The sequence below is a fragment of the Empidonax traillii genome, unplaced genomic scaffold (genome assembly GCF_003031625.1).
Source record: "Empidonax traillii isolate 1590-97213 ecotype Southwest subspecies unplaced genomic scaffold, ASM303162v1 scaffold351:size1117198, whole genome shotgun sequence".
Taxonomy (NCBI): Eukaryota; Metazoa; Chordata; class Aves; order Passeriformes; family Tyrannidae; genus Empidonax; species Empidonax traillii.
The window spans coordinates 839,795-866,645 of record NW_020955544.1 but is presented as its reverse complement, the minus strand read 5'-3'; the positions used below and the strand labels follow the sequence as shown (position 1 = coordinate 866,645).

Sequence of the window (26,851 nt, the reverse complement as noted above, 5' to 3'; positions counted from 1 at the left end):
GAAGCAATTTGGCTCTTGAGATACGTTTCTCTGGTGCTTTAATTGGAATTTTCATTACCCAGCGTATCCCAATCCCTCGTTGCCCTGTGTGTGGATCTGTGCATGTTGCAGGTGTAACAACAATCCTGTCCCTCCCAGTGTATGATCTGAAAGGTGTTTAGCTAAATTTTCTGTGTCTCAGCAAACTGCACTGTTGTGAGCCTTTGGTTAGCGAGACAAAATTCCAAGAAATATGCAAATATTCTATTGCTCTCCTCCCACCGCCCTCTTTCTCAGCTAGACTGCAGACTTGCTTATTTATAAGCTGGCAGACCCCCTCTGCTTTATTGCTGTTAATGTGCCCGACTTGCTGAATTTCTGCCATTCAGTTTTCTAATTGCTCTGAAGCATACATAAGGATTAAACACGTTTGCTCATCCTGCCTTGGGAGGGCTGGGTAGTGGGATGTGTAAAACAAGGACCTTTTATTTACTCACTCCGTTCCCAGGAGCAGGGCATTCCCCTTGTTTTTTCTTGCAGTGCAATACGACTTTGCTGGTCGGTTGTTTGTTCCTCAGGGATCACGGCCCTCACTACGGAGCCCTCACAAGACTGTTGTGAGGCTAAAGTTCAGTCTGTAAACCTCTTTGAGACCTTGAAGGAGGAGTAAATAGCATTACTACGGTATTGAAACTTAAAACGGTTAAGCAGTGTTAAAGGCTAAGCTAGATAAGTGATACCTCAGGGACTGGAGGGGTGTCTTTGCAGGTTATGTCTAAGATGACACCAGGTTGTAGAAGAGGCATTATATTACCAGATTGTCTGCTTATGCAAATGAAATTAATGGGAGAAAATAACTTCTAGAGAAATGTATTTTAAGCCTGTTTACTATGCAGCCTTCACTGCTGGGACTGGCATCATGATACTGTCAGGGGACCTGTAGAAAGGAAGAGTTGAAAGTAAAGCTGTTCAGCTGCCATCAAAGGCTTTGGCAGAACATTTTTATTTCTGTAATTATAAAGTTTTCACTGGAAACTGTTTTTGACTAATGCTTAGGTCAACTCTAGACATGTCAAAGGCCTTTTGTGGGAGCAAAGGTCACTTCATAGTTTAGGAAGGAAGGGAAACTTGTGTCTTGGTCTTAAAGACAGCTCTTGGAATTAAAAAACCAAGCCACTAAAACCAGAAATTTGGAAATTTATCATATTGCAGCTTCCTTGTGCATCCTTCTGGTCAGGAATGCTGATTTGTATGTTTTCACTTTTTACCTCTGTGTTTTCAATGCCAAAGTTCTTGTGATTTGGTAGACTAGTTTGCAAAACATCAAATATTAGAGCTGTTTCTCTGGATCAAAAGTATGCCTTCAGGTCTGTTGAATAATAAAGAGGATATATACTTTTATGTCACGGATACTGCAGTTCTGGTTTATTAACAAAGGTCATATTTCCATTTTTGGTTTCCAGCCATAACACAAAAACAACATCTTGGCTAGATCCACGGTGCCTGAACAAACAGCAGAAGCCTCTAGAAGAATGTGAAGATGATGGTAAGAGACTAAAAACGGTGAAATAATAATGTATTTGGTCCCTTTCTAGATAACTTTTTTCCTTTCTCTTCTATCTTTCTAATAACCTGTGTGTTCAGAAAGACTTTTTTTTTTTAAAGAAAAAGGTTTATCAGCAAGTGCATAGAGACAATATCCATTATTTGCTGTGAATGTTTACTGTGGATGTAAAATAACCATTGAGATGGCAGATCATTTAAAGAAAATCAAGGAGGTGCTACAAGTAAGAGGCCTCTGTTTTTGCAAAGGCATTTGAAAAGTCACTGATGCTGAACAAGACTCAAAGCTGTCCAACATATTTGCTCCTTGGATCGCTTTGTAGGAGGGAGCGACTGGGTCTCTGCTTGATCCATTTGTGTTGCGCTTCAACCACCTGCTGTACGTGGGTTGAAAGAGTTATGTTGTTGTTTCCGTGTTTGGGCAGAAATAATTCAATTCCTTCATTTCTCCTGTTAAATTCTGACAGTCCACATAGTGTTACGATTGCTGAAAACAAATTCCATTGGAAAGTGTGGGGTTTTGACACTGAAAATTTACACTGATAAGATTTTGTATTCCTTGAGATGTTGGAAATGCAAGCCACTGTCCGATTTAGAGCAGCCACAGGCAGGACTGTTACAGCAGGTTCATTCCTTGCATCCTTTTGGACATACTGGAAGAAAAAAGGAATTATGAAAATAACTTAAATGTTTAGGAAAACCTGTGTGGAAATGTTGCTCTAGTGACCAGGAAAGGTGATGGTATTCAACTGCTTAATTTTGGCTAACACGATGCTATCATAGTAGACGTGTCTTAAAAATAGAAGTGTTGGTGCTGTCCTTGTAAAATTAGTTTTCGTAATACGATTAACCATCTACTAGCGTCCATCATCTCAACACAAATTACAATTTTATTTCAGGAAAGAATCAACTCAATCCCTTTGCAGTGGTAGGTTCAACTCTGGCCTTCAGAACTGCTGTTACTATTTTTGCACATGCAGTTTTCCAACCTCTGCTTCCTTTCACATGGGAGATTTTGCATGATATGAGAATTTACCTGTGCAGCCTTGGCTGCTGTGATGAAGCAGGTCACCCACTTCCTAGTGCACAGAGCAGCATACCCTTAAACCACAGGGATATGCAAAGCCCAGGCAAAAACTGAGCTGGCCCCTGTTTCGTGTCCTTGGCAACTGGCATCATTTGTCAGGGAACGGGCAGAGGGAGCTGGGTTAGGGAAGGCCTTGCTCTGCCTCTACAAGTGGATAAGTCAGTGGGTCAACAAAACTGGAGCAAAATTAAATAATAACATATGTATGCAGGCAAAGCTCCCTCCTGCTTTCCTGGCTTCCTCTACCAGTGACACTCCCACTACATTCATGTCCCTGGTGATGCCAACAAGTGTCACATGCCACTGTGGGGTCAGCGTGTCCCATGCTTTGCTCGCTGAGCCAGGGCGAGGAGCAGCTGGTAGGATGAGGCTACAACAGGTTGTCAGGCTCCTCTGTTAAACAGTTTTAGGTCTCCTCACAGAAGGGAAAGTCTTACTCTCATCCTCTTAGCAATTACAAAGTGAACATTGGAATAATTTATTTTGTTGGAATTAGAAACATACAGCTGGTATTATGTATTGTATTTCATTCAGTTCATAATTTTGAAGAGCAGTGGCATTTTTGTTTATCAACTCCTTAAAATCAGCTAATTTCATCTTCCCACACACCCCTTCACTTCATTCATCGAGTTGCTCATTAATGGATATTTTTAACATTCAGTAGTTAAAGCAGTTGCTTCATAGTTACAGCAGTGCACTGCACTGCTTCGCTTGTCTGCTCTGATCTTGCTTAGCACATAAGAATAATTAAATTTCAAAAAAACAAAGAGGTGAGGTTAGTTTTGCTGCATCACAGAAGCTGGACAGTTTTTGGAAAGGGTCACTTTTGGGTGTCATTCCACTGAAGTCAGTGGGATGACTTCTCTGTTTTGTTTGGTGTGTGTGCATGTGAGTTGTCAGGTCGATCCCATCATGTTTGTGGATTTTATAAATGTTAGATGTTGTTTCAGATTTGTTTGGTTGCAGTTGCTTTGTGTTTTTGCTTCATCAGAATATGTGTCCCTAACAAGTTTCTGCTTGTTTCCAGTTGTTTAGGGTGTCAAAGGAAATTGCAATTTGTATTTCACTCTAATGGTCCCAAACAACTGTTGGTAGAACATTTTGCAAACAGGTTGTGAAAGTGGTTTTTTAGGTGTCCAGATTTTCCTAAGCAATATTGTGACTCTATGTTTTCTGGTTGCTTCTGTCATTCATTTATGTGGCTTAAACTTTCCTGTGTTAGGTCCAAGATTGTTTTTACCATCTTTGTTCTTGTTTTGTCACCATCTTTCATTTTCAGACCACATTATTATTATTTATAGGCTAAGCAATACTTTAATCATCTGTGTCACTGTTAACTTATGAATATGGAGCAGATAATGATAAATGGAGCAACAGCGAATATTGATGGCTTTGTGTCTTTGAAAAATTATGTGATCTTTGTCCCAGGTGCCCTGCTAAAACTGGTGCATTCCTATATATGCCTCACCAGTGCATCTGGACTGTAGTGTGGGTCTGTGCCTCCAGTTAAACAAGGCACTTCGTGTCTATCTTATATCATCTGATAGAACATCGAAGTCATTTGGACCTTGTATGCACATCAATTTCGGTACTTTCTCAAAAACCTTGCTACTTAGTCCTTATTTAGATGCAGGGTTTTCCTCTCAGATTTCTTCATTAGTATTCAGGTCTGGCCTTCTGACAGATCCATGTGTCTACAGAACGGATTCCGAAGGTCGGACTGTGCAGATCTGAGGGAGAAGCCTCACTACAGTGAGAACAACCCAAATGCATGATTTTGCCATATCAAACCATGACGTGGAAGTAGTCCATTGATACAGATGTTTTGAGAGTGCAAGAACCAGTTTTTTTCATTATCTTCATCAGATCCATCAATATTCTGATCACTGAAGTGTGATAAATGGAAAGCTTGGGCTTGGTCTGTAGAAAATTAGTGCCGGTTCTGCTGTTTGCTGTAGGGAATTTCTTGCTTGGTGCTGGTATCTGAAATTTTCTTTTAATTTTTTCTGTCTCATTTACTGCTCTTCCCTTGGAGAAGAAGGGGTACACACGGAGGAACTGGACAGTGAACTAGGTAAATCATCCATCTCTCGTTTTGATGTTTGACTTCAAGTGCACTGTTTTAAGCCTTTAATTACTTTCTCCTTTGTATCATTTTGCATCTTTCAGTTTTTTTATTTCAACAAGCTTAATTTATCAGCAAGACTTCCCTAGCATTAATCTTTCCCTAGCTTCAGATCTACAGTGGTTTTCTTACTGATTGAGAGTTTGAAGAAAGCTAGAGGGCCTTCATCTTGCAAAGTTGGTTCTAAGCTGCTTCCTCCTGGACCCTGCAGAAGTCAGGGGCTTTTCCTTTGGCATCGCTGGCTCCAGGAAAAAGCTTACAGATACTGAAGTTGGAATCAAGTAGCTAATGATGCTTTTTCACCGGGGACAAAGACATTTCCCAGACAATAGAACCTGAGTGTGGTTTAGAAAGTTTTACATCAGATGCTTCTGCTGAGCTTGTGAATGAAGCAGCTCAAAATTTTGCCTCAGTCGGTGATTTTGTAAACAGATTATTTTCAGTGATGTGGTACACTTTTATTTGCTGCATCTTTTTTGTGAAGGATGCTGTCTTGATATCTAATCTCAGCGGTGCTCATTGTGTTTATACTGATGGTGGAGGTAGTTGTTATTTCTGTTCAGCTACGCTCTAGTGCACTCGGAAAGCTGAAAGGATAAGAGGTTGCAGAGGATTTTATTTCCACTAGGACTATTATTGCTTTTAGAAAGGACTGTACTTACAGTTCATAGTTCTGCGTACTGGAGGAATTGTATTACTGGGGAATTAACCTCTGGTTTCTGTAATGACTTGCGAGTAAGTGTATTCTGCTCCCTGCTCCTGCATGATGGATACAGCATCAGCAGCAGACTTTTAACACTACTCCAGGAGTGGTTCTTCTGAATAATATGCCTGGAATAATGCTGGAGGCCTAATTTCTTTTAGAGCAAGGATTTGAAAGAAACGACAAATTAAAGAAGAATGCATTCTCTTTAGTGGTACGTGAGTGTTATGTGCAACTCATACAAATAATCAGCAGCGGACCAAATAACACAAGAAGTAGGTGGATGCACACCAACAATCTGCAAAAGGTTGTCATGAACCTCTATACAAACGGTGACTTAAAATGAGAGAGAGGATGAAAAAAATTTAGAGGCAGTAATGAAATAGAAATGACCCCTTCTTTCAGTCTGCTATCAGGATCTAGTGGAAGAGAAGAGCTGAAAAAACAGATGCAGGGAAACTCATTAATTGATAAGCCTGACCCCAGTTCTGCAGGCACTTCCGTACCACAAGTGTTTTGCTTGAGCATCGCGAGATGTTCCCTTTGTTTAATGCAGATAAGCTTTATTGAACCCACAGCCATCAATACACTGCTGGGCTGAGTGTTGAAACGTTGCACTGTAAAGAAAGGACTTTTTCAAATTACTCAGTCCGTTGCAGCAACACTAGGGAGAGGGCATGAAAACTCATGGTTAGTATAAACTCGTTGGTGACACTTATGTAGCTCCTTAGGTTATCAACAGTTTTTGTTCTAAACGTAAGGAAATTAAAAATTGGGGATTTGCAGAGCTGCTTGTTCACCAAGACATGTTGAATATGGAGTAACAGGCCACCTCTTTTTAACAGAAGGATGAACAAAAGGACAGAGAAATTAACCCTTGGTGTAGAATTTAACATGTGCATGGGCAGACTCTCCTCTCTCACAAAGAGAAGCAAGAGCTGAGTGTGCTGAGCTTCTCTCCAGCTCCTTCACAGTGATGCATGGATGCAACTAAAATGCCTGGTGGTTGGAGAAGTAATGTTTTAGGAATTCATCCAGCCTCTCTGTAGGGCAGGATATAGAGCATCTTAGTAGGAATCCATGTATTTATCCCAAGCTTAAAATTGTGAAATTAGATACTTGTCCATTGAATTTACCTGCTGATAAATGCTGTGGGACTGCAGGGTGCTGCATGGCTGTACCAAAATAAAAACCAAATGGCTCTCTCAGGCTCCTAATGATCTGAAATGTTTTTGGAAATCTCATATTTGTGATAAAATCTAATGCTTTGGGTCATCTTCAGTTTGGCAGGAGAGATAGAAAAGGGAGATGAATAATTTAAAGCAGCTAAGAAGCTAGACTGGCTTCTTCTGTGCAAGATGGCTATGGAAAATATTGCTTTTTGCTTTATAAAACTTCCAGAAGATTGTAGAAGTCAGAAAGTGCATCTACGTAATCAATAAGAAATGTGTTAAAAGCTGCAGTTTTGTATATTGTTACATCTGAAAACATAGACGTATGTTCCTTAAATAGAAAGCTGCAGGGATAGTAAACTGTAAAGATTTTGCCATAATGCCATTTTTGGGGGTTAGGAAAGTGCTGTTTTTCTGATCTTCTGTGCAAAGGCTTTTAAAGAGAAAAAAATTTAATATCAAAATCTTTTGTGAACAGAAAAAAAATTGCTTAAACTTTTAAAATAAAAATCACTTAATAATTCAAAATAGACAAAATATTATCAGGAAAGCTGGTGGAAAACTCATTTGAAGGCATTTGTGCATTACTTCCCCCTTCCCTCATTGACTTTTTGTTTTTCTTCCACCCCAGCTTGATCTCTTTACCATTCTACTTTCACCATAGTGCAACAAGCTAAAAATGGCTGCCACAACCTATGTTTTACTCAGTCTCATGCTAGGTCTTAATTTAATTGCACTGAAAATCTGGAAGCCAGTCCCACAGTGTATTCACCTTATTGGACTCCTTTGCAAACCTGAGAGTTCCCTTTGCAAAAAGACTTTCAAGATTGGCCTCTAGCTTTCTGGCTTTTCTCACCTACACTGGCAGGGTATAAAGGAATATCTATTTCTGAAGCGCTTGATCTGCTGATAGAATTATGGAGGTTTTTCATGCCCAAAAGTTAGCACTGGCTTGCATTTAATGGCTTATGTCTCAAGGAATCCAAAGATGTTCAACCCAATAAGGATAAAACAACGATAAGAATGGAAAACCTACCTTTTGTCTGCAAATAAGGGATATGTGGAGCAAAACCAATGAAAATTGATTTCATCTGATCTCCAGCCAATTTTGAACACGAACATAAACTTTGAGTAATTAGTCCATGTGTGTTTGTATAGATTCTGTTCCTCTCCAGTCTGGAGATATTTCTATCCTTATGGCAACATTATTCTAATTAATGGGCCATTGTTGATTGTATTGGCTCAGCAATTGGTGTCATTAATGAAAATAAATCTTTGCATTTGATAATAAACAAGCATAGATTGCTATCAGTCTTGACTATTTCATGAGGAATTTTGAGGAATTAATTTGCATGGGGTATTTTACCTTGTATTATCCAACAGTGTTGCTTTCTTTAAAATTTCAATGAATGTGCAGAGTCTGTGGGACCACATGAGCACAGTCCATGGTGTGGTAGAGCCTTTTTCTGAGTTGTTTCTCAGTATTACTGGAACACACTGCTCTGTATTGTTAATAGGATGATTATTTCGTTACCCACAGGCAATGGGAACATTGTGTTTAAATGAGTGGCAAAAGGATCAGGCCCTTAAGTAATACATACGACTTTAATAACTCTCAGTTGGATGCTGAAGTGATTTTATATACATTCAGTAATTCTAGTTAAAGTACTACATGCAGTCTAGAAAATCAACAGGAACAAAAGCGGATACATTTCCAAATGTTAATTTCATCTTCAGAACTATCTTTTTGTTAATTACGCTAATTAAAAAAAGGAAATATCTGTTACGTGTGACTGTGGCAATATGTGTTCCTGAGTTAAGTGCTATGCAGTGAAACACATCTGTGTGTGCCAACCACTTGCGTGGGTTCTTTATGCTGAGTGTTTGTGTTAAATTCACCTTGTCCTGTTTCAAGGTGTGTTTTGTGTTGGGCTCATGGCTGAGCAATGCAAATCCCTAAGAAAGGAGTTTTCAGCAGTGGTGAGCATAAGTGGCTTGGCCCTGGTATAGGAGATGAAAGCTGTCCCTGTCAGTGGGCTATAATTGCTTGCCATAGTCTCACACACCTTCAGAGGTTGGTGTTGAAATGCCTCTGGCTTGTTGCCCCTGCAGTGCTCCATCCAGAGCCACTGCCCTTAGGGGTGAGACCAGGAGGGTGCTTGAGACATGCCCAGAACTTTGAGCATTTGCTCATTTAATGCAAAAAGCAACTAAAAAATGGACTAGAATGAGCTTGTTCCCAGTTTGGTGTTAACCCAGCCCAGGGAGCACAGGCTGGGATGTTGGTGCTGTGCTGTGCCAGCCTTTCAAAGGAAGTTGTGATCGTTCTGAAAAGTGTCTGAAGCAAAGCCTGAGGTACTGATGAGTCTTGCAACTGCCTGTCAAAGAAAAACTGCACTGGAGGCTTCAGTAATGCTTTTTCTATTTCCAGAGTTGCCTGCTGGTTGGGAGAAAATTGAGGATCCCGTATACGGTGTCTACTATGTAGAGTAAGTGCTGCTCCCTGGTTCTGGTGTGGCTATTGGGTGGAGGAAGACCGTCCTCACAGTGGGCTCTTTGTTTTGCTGGGAGCACCTCATATCAAGCAGGAGGAGACCCTGGCCCCTCACAGGCTGGGGGATGCTATAGGGGTGGGGAGAGGGCAGTCCTGCCTCTCCATCCATCCTGGAGTGGGAGTGGGCTCAGGGAAGATAGGAGTGCCCTGGGAAGCGGGGGGTGATCTCAAGGATGACAGGAGCAACTCGGGGTTGGGGCGTGCAGGAGTCCCTACATCTCACAAAATACTTCCATCCAAAGAACATTAACAAGTGTGCAATTAACTGAGCTTGATCCCCTTCAAACAGTGCCATGATCAAAGCATGAGTGTGCAAAGCAGACACCAATTCAGTTGTGTCAGGAGGAATGGAGAAGCTGGTGTGACCAAGCAACCACAGCAGAGGTTCTTGCATCAGGCTGTGTTGTTGGGAATAGAATTACAGGTTTAATGTGACTCTCTGTGGAATTAGAACAGCTTCTCCTTTATCTAGATGTCCAATCGCTCCTTTGGGAAACCAGAGATCTGAGTTCTGTTTCATCACTGACCCCATAAAATGAATTTTTAATTATGTGTATACTCCTGTCTAGTAGGATGGCTTATGATAGTCCTCAGAATAGATATGGAATACAGTTTCTGTCTGCTTTGGCTCATTTTTGACCCTACCATCTGTGCCTAGGGAAACAGGGTTAGCAAACTGTGTAATTAAGGCTTGACATTTATTTACCAAAGACATCAAGAATATTTTTCAGCTATTAAATGCCATGCCAAGAGGTCTTTACAGCATTTTTCCCTGTCACTTTATATATACATGCCCATTAGTTTTGTGGCACTCCTTACTCATTGAATTAAATCTAAAAGTAACAGCAATAAGACATAATTTTATTTTACTTCTGTCTCTAAGCTAGCAAGATGGTTATAATTTTAGCATTTGTCTTTGTCTGTTCAATTCAGGCTTTCTGTTATTGCATAATAGTTTTTATTGAGACACAATTGTATCGTAAAAAAGTTTATATCATTTTTAAAATAGTTATCTATTTCCTTAACTTTCTGAAAATACCTTGAAATGAGAAATCTTTTACAGACAACATTAACTTGTTTTTATTTGAGTAGTTAAATATTTTTCCAGCCATTTGATATTGATCCTTAGCAGAAAAAAAATTCTGAGCGTAACCCTCTCGAGTGCTTCTATTGCAATTACCTGAAAAATTGGTTGGTTGTTCGTATGGGGGGTTTTAGGGTTTTTTATAAAGACACATGGGATAGGAGACAATATAATGGCAAGTTCTTAATAGTAAACTTTACTTTGGATACAGAGATGGGCTTGAAGCTGATATAGTTTTCTAAGGTCTACCTACTCCTCTGCTGCAGAAAATGACTACTGAAAATGGCTCTTGAACAGCTGATGAACCATAAGCTGCAAGGGAGTCCCAGACGTGCCCCCACCACCCCAGCATCTGTGGCTGGTGTTCATCACTTGGTTTCATAAGATGGTTAATCCTCTTGTGGACTGCATGGCTTGTCTGCTGTGCTGGGGCTGGGCTGCTTTTTTTGCATTTTCCTGAGGCTGATAAGAAGTATTGGCTCTCGACATCTCATACTGGTCAAAAGCTGCCTAACGAGTACAACTGAAGGTTCACCAAATGCTGGTTTCCACTGGGAGCGTTTGCTGGTGGCTGATTCTGGATGGATTTTGATTCATTTGGAGCCCAGCTCATAGCCTGCATCCCTGCAAGTATTTTTAAGACACCCAGTGTGCACTGATCAGGTCACTGACAGATATTATTACCAGTTGTTGGGGTTTGTTTGTTTTGTTCGTTTTTAACTTCAGTGAGCCAGGGAATGACTGCACCTCTGGGAATCTGATTAAAGCAGGGGTGCTACAGGCCTGTCTTTTGAAATGCAATCAGACAGAGCACCTTTTCTATTTTAATCTCATTTTTCACAGCGAGATCACTACTTTAATGTATTTGGGGGAATTAGCCATTCCTACTCAAGACATCATATCAATACTGGAATCCACCTATTTTTCTAAATACTCTTTTTGGCACTGCTAGGTTAGCCTTGCTCCACACCCACTGCTGTTGGGTTTGTTTGATGTTTTATTCCTTTCCTCAGAAAGAGGAGTTTCGTGCCTGGCCCTCATTACTTCTATTTGCATAAGGGGTTTCCTAATTTATTGCTCTCTTTCGTCTCCAGCCACATCAACCGGAAGACACAGTATGAAAACCCAGTTCTTGAAGCAAAGAGGAAGAAACAGCTCGAGCAACAGCAACAGCCTCCAGAAGGTTGGCAACCCCTGAGGGCATCGTGGTTGGGGTGTTCATGAGGTGCCCTCCCTGGCCATGGCAGCACCATGCCAAAGTGTTTGTCCTTCCTTCTGTGGCCTTACTGTTCAAAGGCAAAGTGACGTGCATGGGAAATGTTGTGTTTGCCCTTCACATGAGGTGCAGCAAAGGAGAAAAGCTGGACCATATCATAAGCACTTAAACACAGAAGCTTTCAGCCTTGTTAGAGAGGAAAGATTCTTCTTTAGATGTCCTTTATTTCTGGAGAGTTTATAGACTTCCCAAAACCAAGTAAAACAGATATTTTCCTGTTTAATCTGCTCCATCAAGTAATTCACTGTAGAGGGTGGTGTTCCAGTCTTCACTGGGACTCATGCTGTCAAAGGGGATGAGGAGTGAGCGTTTACACACACTGGAAACCCCTCTGAGCGAGAGATTTCTTAACCCAAGACCTTTGGAAGTTGTCAGGCTCTAACATGTGAAGTAATTTCATTATTTTGAAACAATTTTTTTTTCTCCCCTCCCCCTTCCTTTTTTTTCTTTCTTTTTTTAATTTATTTTTTTCTTCAAATGCAGCCCAACTGCAGTGAGGGGCACATGGCATTTGGGCTTGCTCTTCTGTTTAGATGCCGTGAGTGCCACGGGGAATAGATTTTATTTAAATATCAAGTCCACATAGATGCAAATCAAGTCCCAAGTTTGAGCTTGCGGTAGGATGTCCCAACAGATGGATCAGTTGACCTGGACATAGAGGTCCTCTAGAACTGGTGTTTGGACATGCCATTCATTTCATTCCCTCTGTCTGTGACTCTGTTTCCTCTCTTGCCATGGTTCTCACGTCCCCTCTGCTTGCACCCCACACTCGCAGCCTGTGTTCGTGCAGCAGCTCCCAGTGCTGTTGTGAAACAAGTAACATTTCCCTCTCTGCCCTCTCCAGAATGGACAGAGGAGTGTCCATCTCTCCCACCACCCGCTGCTCCAAACCATGTTTCAAACAACCAAGAGGCAGTTCGGGAAGCACCAGTGCAAGGTAACAACCTTGTTAAACGGGTTGTAAAAGAGCAATAAGGTTTTTTTCTGAGAATGACAGTCGTGGACCACCAGAGCAGGCAATATTTCTGTAATTAGTGTGACACCAGGGCATGTGCCCATTTACCTGAGTTGCCACAGATTTTGAGACTAGTTTCAAGTCCACTTTTGTGGTACTTTAGGCTATTACAGCCTTATTTGTGGTCTGTGTAGCCCATTGCTCACAGACCAGTTGCTTAAGTAACTAATGAGACAGGACAAGAATCATTCCTGAATCTGCAGGATGAGCTGAAGCACTGCCAGGTCAGGTTGCCAGTAAGGGCAGGGAGTTCCACTTGTACCTGCTGCAGTAAAGTGCTTTCTGGTTACAAGTGGTTGTAAGCAGGCCTCTCTTTGACTACATCTAAGTTGCATTAGTGAATGGCATTGTCCAGGTCTGAAGGAGCCAGAGCCTGGGGAAGGTAAGAGAGGGGACATCTGGCTGGAAAACATCTTCCTGGCAGAATTGGGAGCAACTGGGAGCTGCTCCCATGCTTGGCAGGTCAGTTGTGGTCTCCAAAGGTGGGCCTGGCAGGAATGCTACTGTCCCAGGCAACTTTTCCTGCCAGGAAGAGCCAGGGAATGCTCTCTGCAGCAGGTGGCAGCAGATCAACCCTTACAAAACAGACATGAGGAATTTTGCAGTATCCAAAGCCCCCAGCACATTCCTATGGGGTATATTAGAGTAATCCAGTCTGTCAGCAAGGAAAAGCATAGGAGGTCTGAGGATGGTACCCTGACCACCAGGCACCTGGGTTTAGGCATGTCATCAGAGTGCCCCAAAAATACTGATTTTTCTCAGGGAGGCATCTGTGAAAGCCACCTCTGTCTTTTTCACTATCAGACTGATGCAATTACTGCCCAAGCATCCACACACAGTGATGGAAAGGGCCCATCACTCAGGTCTCTTCCAACTCCTCACTGCCAACCACTGAAATGTGCAGCAGTGTTACAGGAGAGCATTAACCTGTCTCAGCACTACTCTGAGTGATGTGTCCTGGTACCTGCTGATGACTCCTTCTCTCTTTCATTCCTTCCTCTTCCTTTCTCAGCGCTGCTCCCTTTTCTCTTGCTCCCCATTTGCAGCAGCTATTTCCAGCTTCCATATTCCCCAGCCCTTTGCCCAGAGGTTTCCATCTCTCCCCTTGATGGCACTGCTGGCAGGGATGTGGGCACAAGGACCCCTTCTTGTGCCCCTGGCAACACTCTCCCAGCCTGGGCTTTGTAGATAACGCTAATTTAAAATGTGATCCCCTCCCAAATCCTGTAGGTGGGACATAGCCTGTGGTGCTGCTGCCCTGTTACTGCAGGGAAAGCTCAGCCTGTATCTGTAGGCAGACACCAGGAAGCTGTGCTTGTTCTGCTTGTCTTTTGAACCAGAAATAAGCTCAGGACCAAGCCCTGCTGCAGGCTTTTCTCAGCTATGTTTGTTACCTGAAACACTGGGTTGCGCTTTGATAGTCAGGGCTTTTTGCAGGTTGGGGTCTGAGCAGAGCATCTGCCCACGATCTACAGGATTACCGTGTTCCTCTGCTGCTCTTCAAAGGCAGAAGACTACAAGTCCTCACTCTGCCCCCTCATGAATAATCTTCAAATATACATTTTTTTCCCTCAGTCAAAGGCTTATGAGTCTCAAATCCCCTCGCTCTCCCTCGAGGTCTCCTTTCTGAACAGAGGCCCACGGCAATGCTGCCGAGGTGTTTGAAAGTGCGCCAGCTCTCCTGGCTGTGATACCCACTGCTGATCCTGGAGCTGTCACCAGAGGGCTTAGTGGCACAGTCTAAGCATTAAAAACAATTAAAAGTGCAAAGGTGTTTAGTGTTGGCACTGTGAAGTACAGCAGCCATGCTCCCTTTTCCGAGCCTGTGCAACATGCTTTGCAGGGGTGCACTTTTGTCTGTGGAGCACCTCTTTCCCTCTTAACTGTGCTCCCAGAGAGCATTACCAGCCCTCCAGCACAGCTGCTCCAGTCCTGGGCCACTCTTTGATCCGTACTTCACACTGGTAGTGTTTTATCCACAACAGGCAAGGAGCAGAAAGGAGAGAGAAAAGGCTTCAAACAGTGTCTGAAGAACAACATCAGTGCCCTCCCCTTTTTCACCAGGGGAGGTCACAGGGTGGTAGGGATGGCGGGGCTGGGGGGTTGTACTAAAGAATATCACTGTCTTGCCGGAGCTCAGAAGTTGCTTTTTCCTGAGTGGGTTGGAGAAGGCCAAGTGGTGAAAAGCATAATGATGTTCCTTTCTGCAGAAACTCTCGCTGCAGACTCCTTCTGTAGATGGCATTTTTGCTGTCCCCGCCCCATCCCTCCCAGGATGGATATAACCACCTCAGGACAGAGATAAGACACGTATCTAACCCAGCATTCCCAGCTTTAATATATTCCATAAAGCAGCGTGTTTTCCCCTTTGTAGCCTTGGGGCTTTGGTGTGCATGACCACAGCTATCAAAGTGCCAGGTACTGGGGTTTTTGTTCACACCTTTTACTGCATGACTGGTTCCAAGGAGATGGGTGGAGTGCCATGAGATGAGAGGATGCAGGAGTGAAGTGCAGTCTTGGCCTTGCACACCGCTGTGCTTGTCTGTGTACACGTTAGAACAGGGAGGGACAGAGGAAGAAGAGATCAAACACTCTTGCCTGCCTGTTTATAGATTTTTTTCTCAACTTCCTATGCAGGAAAACCTTTTTTTACACGAAACCCTTCTGAGTTGAAAGGGAAGTTCATCCACACCAAGCTAAGGAAAAGCAGCAGGGGTTTTGGCTTCACCGTCGTTGGAGGGGATGAGCCGGATGAGTTTCTCCAAATCAAAAGTTTGGTGCTTGACGGCCCTGCAGCATTGGATGGCAAAATGGAAACAGGTACTGATGCTTTATATAAAAATCATCCCCACCATTTTGGTTTATCTTTATACAGCTGGGTTTATGCGCCTTTTGTAAAAGCCCTCTCCCCCTTCCTGGGGAGAGGCATTCAGCTTTCCCATCAGCAAGCCGGGAAGTGAGATACCCTGAGAGGGATATGTTCAAAATCTTAAGGCACTTAAGGTGTTGGAATTTCAGGTATCAAAATATCCAGCTGGGGCTCTGCCAGATGCTGCTCTCCCCTGAGGAGAGAAGCCAGTAGTTGTGGGGTCCCACGTCAGGCTATGGGTTACTGCTCCCCACTGTGGCAATGGATGATGGATGTTTTTAGGACTGCACCACTATGTGTTTGGGTTTCTGCCATGCTGCTTTCCCCTTTCCAAAGTTACTCCCAAGCAGTGGGCAGAATAGTGGGCTGTTTTGCATTTCCCTGTGTGGATGCAGCAAAGGCCAGTTTATTTTATGAGAGATCAGGCCCAGGATGATGGTTTAGTGGTGAAATATGAAATACGGTTTAGTGGTGAACACGGTGGTGCTGGGTTAATGGTTTGACTCGATCTCAGAGGTCTCTTCGATCTTGATTCTGTGGAATCTTCTTAGGATTCATCTGAGGTCACAACTCCTCACTTGCAGGTCAAGCATCCCAGCATTAAACATCCCTGTTTTGTAGCCCCAGTGTTAATAAAATGACTCATAACTTAATCGATACCTAGATTTCAGGCTGAATTATGAGACATGACATGTGGCACTGCATTTGAGCAGTTGGTATTTGAGAGCCTTCTGTTACAGCTCTCATGTGCTCTCAGTTTTGTTTCTATCATATGTCAGTGTAGCACAGTGTGAAACACTGAGAGCCGGACTTCAAAATAGCTGTTAAACGGGCCATATACTATCATCTGAATTCATCAATTTTTTAGGTGAGCCAATTCCATTTTCACTTTCAAAAATGTTTATGTACATAAAGGCTTTATGCAGTGAATCTGCTGTGTACGGGGAGTTCTTGCTCGCCCAAGTGTTGCCACTCTTTTTCCTCGTGCTGAAATGCCGCTGCTGCTGCCTGCGAGTGGCACCTGTGGATGCTGCAGATCTGCTCTCAGGCTCTAGTCCTCACCTTCCCAGGGTGCACAAAATATATGTGTTTGTGTATCTGTTTGTGTCCTCTGCAGGGGACGTCATAGTCAGCGTGAACGACACCTGTGTGCTGGGGCACACTCATGCCCAAGTGGTGAAAATCTTCCAGTCCATCCCCATCGGTGCCAGCGTGGACCTCGAACTGTGCCGGGGGTACCCCCTGCCCTTCGACCCCGACGATCCCAACACGAGCCTGGTCACGTCCGTGGCGATTTTGGACAAAGAACCGATCATTGTGAACGGGCAGGAAAATTATGACTCCCCAGCGAGCCACAGTAGTAAAACAGGGAAAGTAAATGGCACAAAGGAGGCGAGACCCAGCAGCCCGGCTGAGGTCTCCTCCAATGGACCCCATGGGTACCCCAATGACACGGTCTCTTTGGCGTCTTCGATAGCAACACAACCTGAACTCATAACTGTGCACATAGTGAAAGGGCCCATGGGCTTTGGGTTCACTATAGCAGACAGTCCCGGTGGGGGCGGCCAAAGAGTGAAACAAATCGTGGACAGCCCGAGGTGCCGCGGCTTGAAGGAGGGCGACCTCATAGTCGAAGTCAACAAGAAGAATGTGCAGAGCCTCACTCACAACCAGGTGGTGGATATGCTGATTGAATGTCCTAAGGGAAGCGAAGTCACGTTGCTGGTGCAGCGAGGAGGTAAGTCTTCGAAACTGCTTTAAAAGAATTGCTTCTTGAAATTTAAAAAAGAAAAAAAAAAGGCATGTCATGAAAGATGTGTTCTGTTCTCCTAAGCCTCTCTGGGGAAAATGGTTTTTGTCCTAAGGTGTAGGAACTGCCCCAAGCTGGCAGTTGTCAGGTCACATAGGTGGTTAAAATTATTTATTGTGTGATGCTGCACGGGGGGGGATGCTCAGGTTCCCATGGGCACAGGTGCTGCACACATCCTCTGGGAATGGGCTGAAGGGTGCTGTGGTTACACACGTGTGCCTACACCTTTGCTTACATAACAAACCCTGGTCTCATGCTTGTAAAACTTGAGTGTTTTAAATAGAGCATGGACATTTCTTGAGCTGTTCTGGGCGATGGAAAAGGCTGGTGATATGTCCTGTAATCTGCAGCGTTCAAAATCAGATACTCAATCACTCTTCACTGGGAAAGGGTTACACCTGGGATACAGCTGGGAGTGTAGGAGAGAATTTAAACTTCTCCAGGTTGTAAGCAATTGCAGTGTTACTTTTGGACACATTTCTTTGCTGTGCACTTGGGACCTCTGCTCATTTTTGGTTGCATTGCTGAGGCCACGAGCAAGTACAAAACCCATCCCCCAGGCAGTGTGTCTGCAGCCCTCGTGGAGTGTGGAAGGCAGGTAGCCTGTCAGTGATCAGTCCATCCATAGGAACTCTTCTTTCCCTACACATAGTACGTGTAAAGTAACCAGAGGAAGCACCCCCAGCCTCTCATAGCACACTTTTATCCTGTGGATTAAGATTCTTGGAATAGGGTCAAGCTCACAGGGAAACTCCCTCCCTCTGCTCTGGCATTGTCACTGGGGATCTCAGAGGGACAAACTCTGGCCTCACTGTCCCATGCAGTGGTTTTTATGGAAGATGCACACATTGCCTCACAGGGATGAGCAAAGTTAAGCTGACGATTAGGTGCTGGACACAGCCTCTAGCCAGCTCTGGGAGGAGTGTGTGCAGTAAAAGTACTTTTCTGATGACTTTAGTCTAAAGTATTTTGATTGTAGTAAGTAAGAAACAAAAGCCAGCCCGTTTTAGCGGGAGACAAGTTGCTTCCTGAATTTACCAGTTGGGTTTGCTGTTTTCAAAGACCTGCTTTAAGGCATTGAAGACATTGGTTCTGCAATTAATAGCTGTGGATAACGCACTGCCTTTCCTATATTCCTTCCTTTCCGAGTACTTACTGTGTTTTTGTATTTTGATAGTAAATTAAAAAGTAGAGAACAGAATATATTAAGAATTCTCCAATTTTCAAAGTGTGAGTTCCTTAAAGACTTTCAGTACTGGAGAGATTTAAAAAATGCTCTGCGTTCTCATGATTAATATATGCATTATGGAGAAAATATGGTTGGAAGAAAAATAGCAGCTATTATTAATCCTCCTGGAGAGTGCACATATATCTGGTAACACCATACATTAATTATTTGAATTGTGCCTGACATTTAATAATCCTCCTTTTGCCTTGAAGGCATAATGAAAAGATTTGATGAGGAAATAAAAGCATAGTTTTAATAAAATAGTAAATAGCTCCCTGGTAATCTTGTTGAATCTCCTTTTTAAAAAAAAATTAATTGAGGTACTAACCACATGTCGAGCATGGGCAATCACCTTCCTTAGGCAGGTACCATATCAGTCTCCTTGAACTGCCTCCCTCACTGCTTCAAGGTCCTGACATTTCCATCTCAGCACAGAGCACCTGCAGTTTCAAATTTCACACTCTCATGGTACAGGACTCAGAGACTGGGATGGGCCTGGACCCACAGTTAATCACTGAAACAGGTTTCTCTTCACATCCAGAGGAAAGCTGGACCAAAAGGCTCTCAGGCTGTGGCAGAGAAGCCAAGCAGAGTAAGGGCAGTAGTAGAACAGAAAGCAAGCAGGTTTGTTTAAAGCTTGTAAGACAATGCTGGTGGATGAGAGGCTGGACGTGCCCTGGCCGTGCGTGCTGGCAGACCAGAAACCACCCATGTCCTGGGCTGCTCCAAAGCAGCAACTGAGGGAGTGGATTCTGCCCCTCTTCTCTGCCCACCTGCAGTGCTGCATCCAACACTGGGAGCCCCAGCACTGGAAGAACATGGATCTGTTTGAGAAAGTCCAGAGGAGGCCACAAAGATGGTTAGAGGGATGGAGCACCTCTCCTATAGAGTTGGGATTGTTCAACATGGAGAAGAGAAGGATTCAGGGAGACCCTGTAGCACCTTCTAGTACCTGAAGGGGCTACAAAATGGCTGGAGAGGGACTTTTTACAAGGGCATGTGGTGATAGAATAAGGACAATTGGCTTTAAACTGAAAGTGAATAGGTTTAGATTAGATATTAGGAATAAATCCTTGACCGTGATAGTGGTGAGGCCCTGGCACAGGTTGCCCAGAGAAACTGTGGCTTCCCCATCCCTGAATCTGTTCAGGGCCACATTGGATGCAGCTCTGAGCAACCTGGTCTAGTGGAAGGTTGTCTGTGCCCACACCAGGGACATTGGAACTAGATGGTCTCTAAATTCCCTTCAACCTAAACTATTCTGTCATTCTATGAAAAAAAAAAAAAAAAAGATGGGACTGGCTAAAATCACCCAGCACTCAGTGCTGCTGCTCTTGGGTCCTTTCTCCCATAACTTGACCTCGTGTTACCCCTGCCAAGTCTTTTATCAGCAGTACCATCCCCAGACAAGGTGCCGCTATTTATTTTGGTCCCATGGCAGAAATGTGCTTGGCTTGAGTGTCTGATGAGCTCCTTCGGGGCTCTCAAAGCAGTTCTTTAGCTTTCTTGTCACTTGTCCTTTCCTCCTCCTCCCTCTGGTGTCCAGTGAGGAAAGTGCTCAGCTGCTGTCAGCATCCTGACTTCAGCCCAGCATTTGCATTCAGTCCCGCTGAGCAGGAAGCATCCCTGCAACACTAAGGCTGGTGTTCAGAGCTGTTGAAATGATTTTCAGAAGTGATTACTAATCAGGCAGAAAAATACCAGGAAAAAATGTATAATATACAGGAAAAGCTCTGCCTGCTTCAGGCTGCTGGTGCACTCCCAACAAGGAGGTGTAATTGTTAAAATGCAAACCCAGAGCTGCTGAGAGCAGTGTGTAAAATATTTACTGTGAAGTGTGTTCATCTGAAGAGCTGTCTTATGGGAGTGGGAGAATCCTGACACTGCCTCAGAGTGAGGAACAGAAGGATGATTTCAGGAGGGATGAAGCTGAAATGCTCCCTCTGTGTGCTCGGTTGCTCACATGTCATCTGAAATGGTTTGCAGGACTCATGCAGGGTTGGGTCAAAGGGATAAATACTTTAATACAAAGTCATGCCACTGAGATTTTGCTTTCCAGAGGCCCCATGGAAAACTTACCTCGTCTATGTTCTGGTTTGATTTTTTATTTTCCCATCCCTCCTCTCCTCTGTAGGATTAATTTTATTATTGCTATTGCTTTCTTGTTCCACCTGCATATAGTGCAGGATAAAACTCACTGAGTGTATCCTGAGGGTTTCAGGAAGGGTGAATGCTGAGTAGAGTCAGGGTGCAGAGGGCTAATTGGGCTGGATGCAAGAGCAGGTCAGCAAAGCTGCTTTTGCTTAGCCAAATAAAGTGACAGAGGGGACAGAATAATTATTGTTTCTATTAGGAGGGAGAGATAGAAGATACTTAAACACAAGAGCTGGCTGAAGAACAACTGTGTGTTGTTTGGCTATGAGTAATTTAAACTGGAAATGAGAAGAAAGCGCCAGGCCATTAGGGCTTGTAAGTCAAACTGGAGGAGGCACAAAAGCTTTGCTGTCTGAAGGTGAAGCTCAGCATGTTTGAAGGGGATAGGACATGGTGCCTGCAACAGCAGAGGAGATCCTTGATAACCCAGCAGGACCCTTCAAGGACTGTGTACCTCAAAGTAAACCAGTGCTACTCGCTACAAAATGCAGAATTAAGGATATGTTTTTGTCCCTGCTCTGGAAAATGTGATTACACATTTTGGTTATTTTAAAGAACTGCTGTTAATAAGGCTACAAAAGGCACAACTTTATTTTGAATGTTTGTAGCTGAAAAGGTTCTTTTAAACTTGTAATTACAAAGTACATAAAGTACTTTTCACCAAAAAAAAAAAAAAAGGCAGAAAAGGAATGTAATATTATTTGCCACTTGAAATCCATTTGTCATTGAATCCTTGTCTATGCACAGTAATCAACTGAAATAAGCAACTCTCAAATATCTCTCCATTCTGCATGGATTCTATTCATAATAAAAGCAAAATGTCATCAGAATAATTTCCCTGCTCCCTAAGGGACTTTTATTCTGGAAGTTGTGTCTATTTTGGGGCAGGTGGGGGGGGCTGCTTCAGTACAAGTTATTCAGCAAAACTACTGAGCTGTATTTTTTTGAGTCACTGAGATCTAACATTTGTTTCAGTGAAAACATTTGTTGCATCTTTATTCACTTGAAGGTCAAAAATAGCATAAACCTTGAGCCTGATCTACATAACCCCCTGGAAGATGTGTTCCAGCTTTGCTCCAGATCAAAGTAAAGGCACGCAGGTGAAATGTCACTCACATGCCATGTGCAAATCAGTGGCATTTCTAATAGCTTTCCCTACTGCCAAATTCACATTAGACTGGGGAATGGAAATACACTGTGTGAAAAAGAAAACATACTAGAGTTTCATAACTAAATTTATTCTATGGGAAGAATAATCAATGTAATATCAGCCTGTCTAAGTGCTTATGAGTGGGCACCTGAGTCTTGCCTTCATGTAAAAGTCCATAGTAAATTCCTTGTTTATGATTCAATGGAATGGAAGGTGTTTGTGGGGAGTAATGAGGTGCATGGAAGTGGGGAGGGATCTGTGCCCACTGTCCTGCTCAGTTGGTCCTTGACTCAGTGGGCTTAAGAAGGTCTTTGTGACTCGTAACTACAATAAGAATTTTCAGCAATGGAACAAAATTACAAAGCTCTAAAGCAATAAACCTATCAGGTCTGCTTAGCTACATGGGCCTTCCCTTGCTGTTCCAGTGATGCTTTTGGCATGTGAGAGTAACTAACCTCCACACTTCCCATGCAGGAGAGTTTAACTTGTCCTTCCTGTGCTGTAGAGTCAACTGCCCTGGACTTGAAGGCTCTTTGTGGAGCCTAAAATGGAAGGACATCTTTTTTTTCTCTCTCTGTTTATCTTGTGTTCATGCCTTTGAAACATCACATAGTAATATAAAAATACGTGTGCTTTTCTTTTGCGCTGTTTGCTGTAGCTCGGGCTCCCCCCACCCAGGATAGAGAGAGTTACAGGATCCCTCAGACACAGTGGGAAAACTTTACAAACCGTGTATCATAAAAACTTGTAATTGCACATTATAATAGGATAATTGAAATCAAATTGCTCTTCGAGCTCTAAAATGTCAAAATACAATTCTCAGGCACAGATGAGCATTAAATACCTGAGCTGAGTGAAATCTGCTACTGCTGCAGGTTTCAGAGGACATTCCGTCACTATTCCATCCTTTCTCCCCCACTACAAACACCTGTCAGCCTGAATTCTGTAAGCAAAAATGTTGCCTTTGTACTTGTTCATCAAGAACCTCTCTCCTCATGGAAAGTTTCCTCTTCCTGTCCTTAGCAGAAGTGTTGGAACTGGATCATTGAGCGGTGAGAGCCAAAAAAAAAAAAAAAAAGTGTTGGAATTAGAGCTCCTTTTCAGTTGCTATCCCTAATGATGTAAAACTATGGTAATTAGAGCTGCAATCAGCTATTCAGTGCAGACTTGAACTCTTTTGAACAAGCCACTCACTTCTGTTTGCCCTTTAGGCTTGCACTGAAGAGTGAGTTTGAAAGTCATGCCACTTAAGCATCGTGCTGCCAGAAAATTTCAAACTGTCTTAGCAGCTGCTGAATTAGAGAGAAAGTGAGTCCAAACTGCATTTAGGACAAAAATCAGAACCTGGGAATCATCTGATGGTTACCACAGAGCGTGTTTGCCAGTGCCAAAGCTTGTGGAATGGGAAGAGAAGTTCACCGTTTCCAGCAGTGTTTTCAGTTCTAGTACAGAGAGAGCAGAGCTTTATACTGAGGTCTTTGTCCTGTGTCTGGATCCGTCGGAACCCCTGTGAGCCCCATCTCGCTGAGCACAGACAGAGCTGCTGGTACCAGTCATTGTGCGTGCCACCTTTAGGGTTGGTTTTCCTCCTCTACACCCCAGCCCACCATGTTACGGCAGCTCCTCCCCTCAACCCCCAGAGCAGGAGTAGATCTAATTCCTTTCTGCCCCCTGCTGTGCTCAGCTCACCTCTACATTTTTTGAAAGTCTCATTTCAAGTCGCCTCCTTTTTTCCTTGCCTTACTTCTGACAACCACCACCAAGCTCCCAGTACCTTCTACTCAAGTATCTTCCATCAAACCCATTTGTTGAATCTCTCAGCAATTTTTCACTCAGTAGAGATTATTTTCAGCTGAAAAATACTCGATATTGTATTCCAAGTAATACCATACAGAAATAACAGGTGGGGCGATATTTTTGATAGCTCATAGGCAACCCTCACTGGTTAGTAAGTAGCATTTAGAAAATCAGAATCATAGTATGCCTAAAGAAATATATGTCCACGTGTAATGCCAAGATTTATTTTTCAAGTGCATTACTTTTTATTCCAGGGTTATTACTTTGTAATTCCAGAGTTATGGATTTCCTTGGATTAAACTTGGAATCATATTCGGCACTTAAAAATCTGTCTTCAATTGTTTCCTATTGTTTATTTTTGTTACTGTTTCCTTTAAGGAGATTTGCCTGGGAAGAAGGGAATAAGATTAGTAAAGTTTGTAAGTTGCTCTACAAACTGTGTTAGAAATTAAATGGTTTTAAAATGTCTTGCTGCATGCCCTTTGCATATTCTGAAAGCAGACTATCCTAGTAAAAATATATTGTTAAAACTCATGTGCAAGGAAGGAGCAGGACTGAGGGAACCTTTAGTTGAGAGTAGCTGCATCTTTTTTTTTTCCAAACCACCACGTCACTCTTCATTATTCTCTTCTCTCTGCTGAGTGGAATTATATTCTAACAAGGCCAAAAAAAGCTGATAAGACTTTAAAGCAAGTTTAAAGCAAGTTTGTTGTCACATTTACTATTCTCTTACAGCCTTATTCTGATGAGGGACTAGTATATCAAGGAGCAGATACAAAAATCAGTTGAAGTCAGAAAAAGATGAAATAAAGGAAATGTTACAGGTTTGGGTATTTTTAATAAGAAGTTTGAAGTTCGTACCCCTGATTAGAATTGCTTATGTGCATGTATTTCAATCCACTGTGCAAGTTAATTTTCCTGTAGCAGCTCCGGAGTGTTAGATACGCCTTTTTGGGACAATGCTGTGTATTGTTATGCAGCACCATACACTGATCAGTGGTAATTGGTTTTGTAAAGCAAGCAAGCAGAAACTTGTTTTCTCTTTGTGATAAAAATAAGCCGAATTTAACATTTAAAATCAGGTCGTCTTATAAATAATGTAATATTTTGGATTACATGGTGTTTTTCCCCTTCAAAGTGCTTTACAGGTGTTAATCTCAGTGACATTAGCTGCTTGTTTTTGATGATGTGAATTTGCAAGGTTTGGGATGACTCTGCTTACCAAAAACACAAAGGGAGAAGTTTTGGTGCCGCTGAAGTCCATGGCAAGGCTCCCATTAGACTCCAGGAGGCAGCAGGGTTTCACCAAGGTTTTGGATGCCTGCAAATGCCTCCAGCCACAAAGGATAATTGTTGGTAGCTTGTTCAGACACGAAATAGATTGATATGTGTTACTAATGTCCATACAAATAGTGCATTTGCGGGAACTAATTAATTAGCGTTACCACATCGTGCTGGACTTTCTTGGTACGATGCATCCAGTTGAAACAGTAAGTGACAAATTCAAATATCAAAAAGCCCAAGTGTGCAAAATCTTACTTAAAGCTCCCAAAATTCCAGATGTAAAGATACCACATGGGAGCTCTTTCTGTCTTTTTATTTCGAGCCTCTACTATTCATATCTGATTGCCTTCCCTAAACCCTGGGAGGCTAAGGAACTCCAAGCAAAGCACATTATCCTATGAACACCTGATTCCAAAAAGAGCAGCTTTATAATATTACAGTTCTGATAATGAAGGAGGCTTGGCATCTCTGGTATATGAACATTTTAATTGCCTGCAGAATTTCCAGCTACTGCTGGTGTGATACATGTGAAGTGCTGACACTAATCTGTTAGTCATTCGAGGCACAAGTGTTTTCCCCTCAGCTACCCTTCATTAACTCCATTTACACTGATTCTCTCCTAGAAATGAGTAAGCAAATGAAGAGATGCCTGTGAAATCTGCTTTTTGGGTCAGCATCAGCTTTACATGATCTTTGTGGCAGCATGGCCTATCTGTGCTATAGCTTGTGTCCCCCAGATATATGTGTCATCTGAGCTCCAGAGTTGCTTAGAAGTGTAAAATAGGATAGAACAGTTGCTGATTCACTGTTTGGCATTTTGTTACACATTTTGATTAATTTCAAGGGTTGATATAATTCCCTAAAGTTTTGAGCTATTTCACAAAGGGTGCTCTAAGGCCGGAAGAAAACCTGTACTTTAATTGTTAAGGAGGTGAACAATTAACATGTTTGGAATAACAAAATAATGTCAGTTTTGTGCAGTCCTGTGTGCTGACAGCACGGTAGTGGTGGTGTGCACGTTACACACGCATGGCTGCCTTTCTGTGGCAGGGAATCTAGATCTGCTTTAGCATCAGTAAGAAAACCAAAGCATTTTCTGAATGCTGGGAGAAAAGAAAAAAAAAACATGGCTGAAATCTTCTCATCAGGATGTTTTATTGCCCAAACCACCTTATCTTGCAGAAAGCAGTAGTCTCTGAGATGAGAAGAAAACAGGGGCTTGCTTAGGAGTTGAAAGATGAGAGCTCTGAAACCCTTCCTAAAGGCTTTTTTTCCTCCTCCCTAACTTCAGGTTTTGGAAGTTGGCACTTCCCCCCCCCCCCCCCCTCTTATGTTTTGATTTGGTTTTGGTATTAAATGCTGAAGTGGTATAAGTGGAACAACTCAAACCCACACAGTGCTGTTTTATATCAATTGTGATGTGATGTAACACAAGGTGGCACAGCAGAACCTAACACTGTGCATTAGATAAGGCAGCTTTAGCTGGAGATGTGCCTCCCACATCATCCTCAGGATTTGCAAAGCAGGAAATGGAGCAGACTTGGAGGTGTGCAGCAAGGAGGGTTTCATTCCACTCAGTTTTTCTTCCTACCATTACATACTCGCCTTGGTGGCATTTTGGTGTGCATATACTTGTAAATAATGAGTTTTTATCTGCCACATTGCAGGTAGGTGCAGTAACTGCTGCCCTGATTTGACATTGTAATAACTAGTCTTAGCCAAACTAATGAGATATCAGTAATCTAAGAAAGATCTTTATCACTGTAAATAAATACATTTGGAGAGTCATTAAAAGCATAGCAGGTGGGCAAAACTGAGGAAGAAGGATGGCTTTGTAATGGACTAGTCATTGGTTTTGTTCTGAAACAGATTGTTTTTAAATATCTATCCACCTGTCTGAAACTCTCCCTATTCTGCATTTAAATGTTCTCCCACTCTGCATTGGGATGCTATGCTTATTAATTTTAAAGTTTATTTTTTCTGTGTCAGGCGTATTTTTGT

General features: G+C 42.7%; 1 protein-coding gene across 2 annotated transcripts in view; it reads left to right on the top strand.

Moving 5' to 3' along the window:
- Positions 1–26,851, top strand: part of MAGI1 (membrane associated guanylate kinase, WW and PDZ domain containing 1) — a 285,249-nt gene that overhangs the window by 215,888 nt on the left and 42,510 nt on the right. For both annotated transcript variants that reach the window (XM_027892425.1, XM_027892426.1), the window contains 7 exons: positions 1,443–1,525; positions 4,668–4,703; positions 9,061–9,118; positions 11,362–11,450; positions 12,388–12,480; positions 15,196–15,378; positions 16,545–17,165. In XM_027892425.1, the coding sequence (XP_027748226.1) occupies positions 1,443–1,525; positions 4,668–4,703; positions 9,061–9,118; positions 11,362–11,450; positions 12,388–12,480; positions 15,196–15,378; positions 16,545–17,165 (1,163 nt within the window). The remainder of the gene's footprint in view (positions 1–1,442; positions 1,526–4,667; positions 4,704–9,060; positions 9,119–11,361; positions 11,451–12,387; positions 12,481–15,195; positions 15,379–16,544; positions 17,166–26,851) is intronic.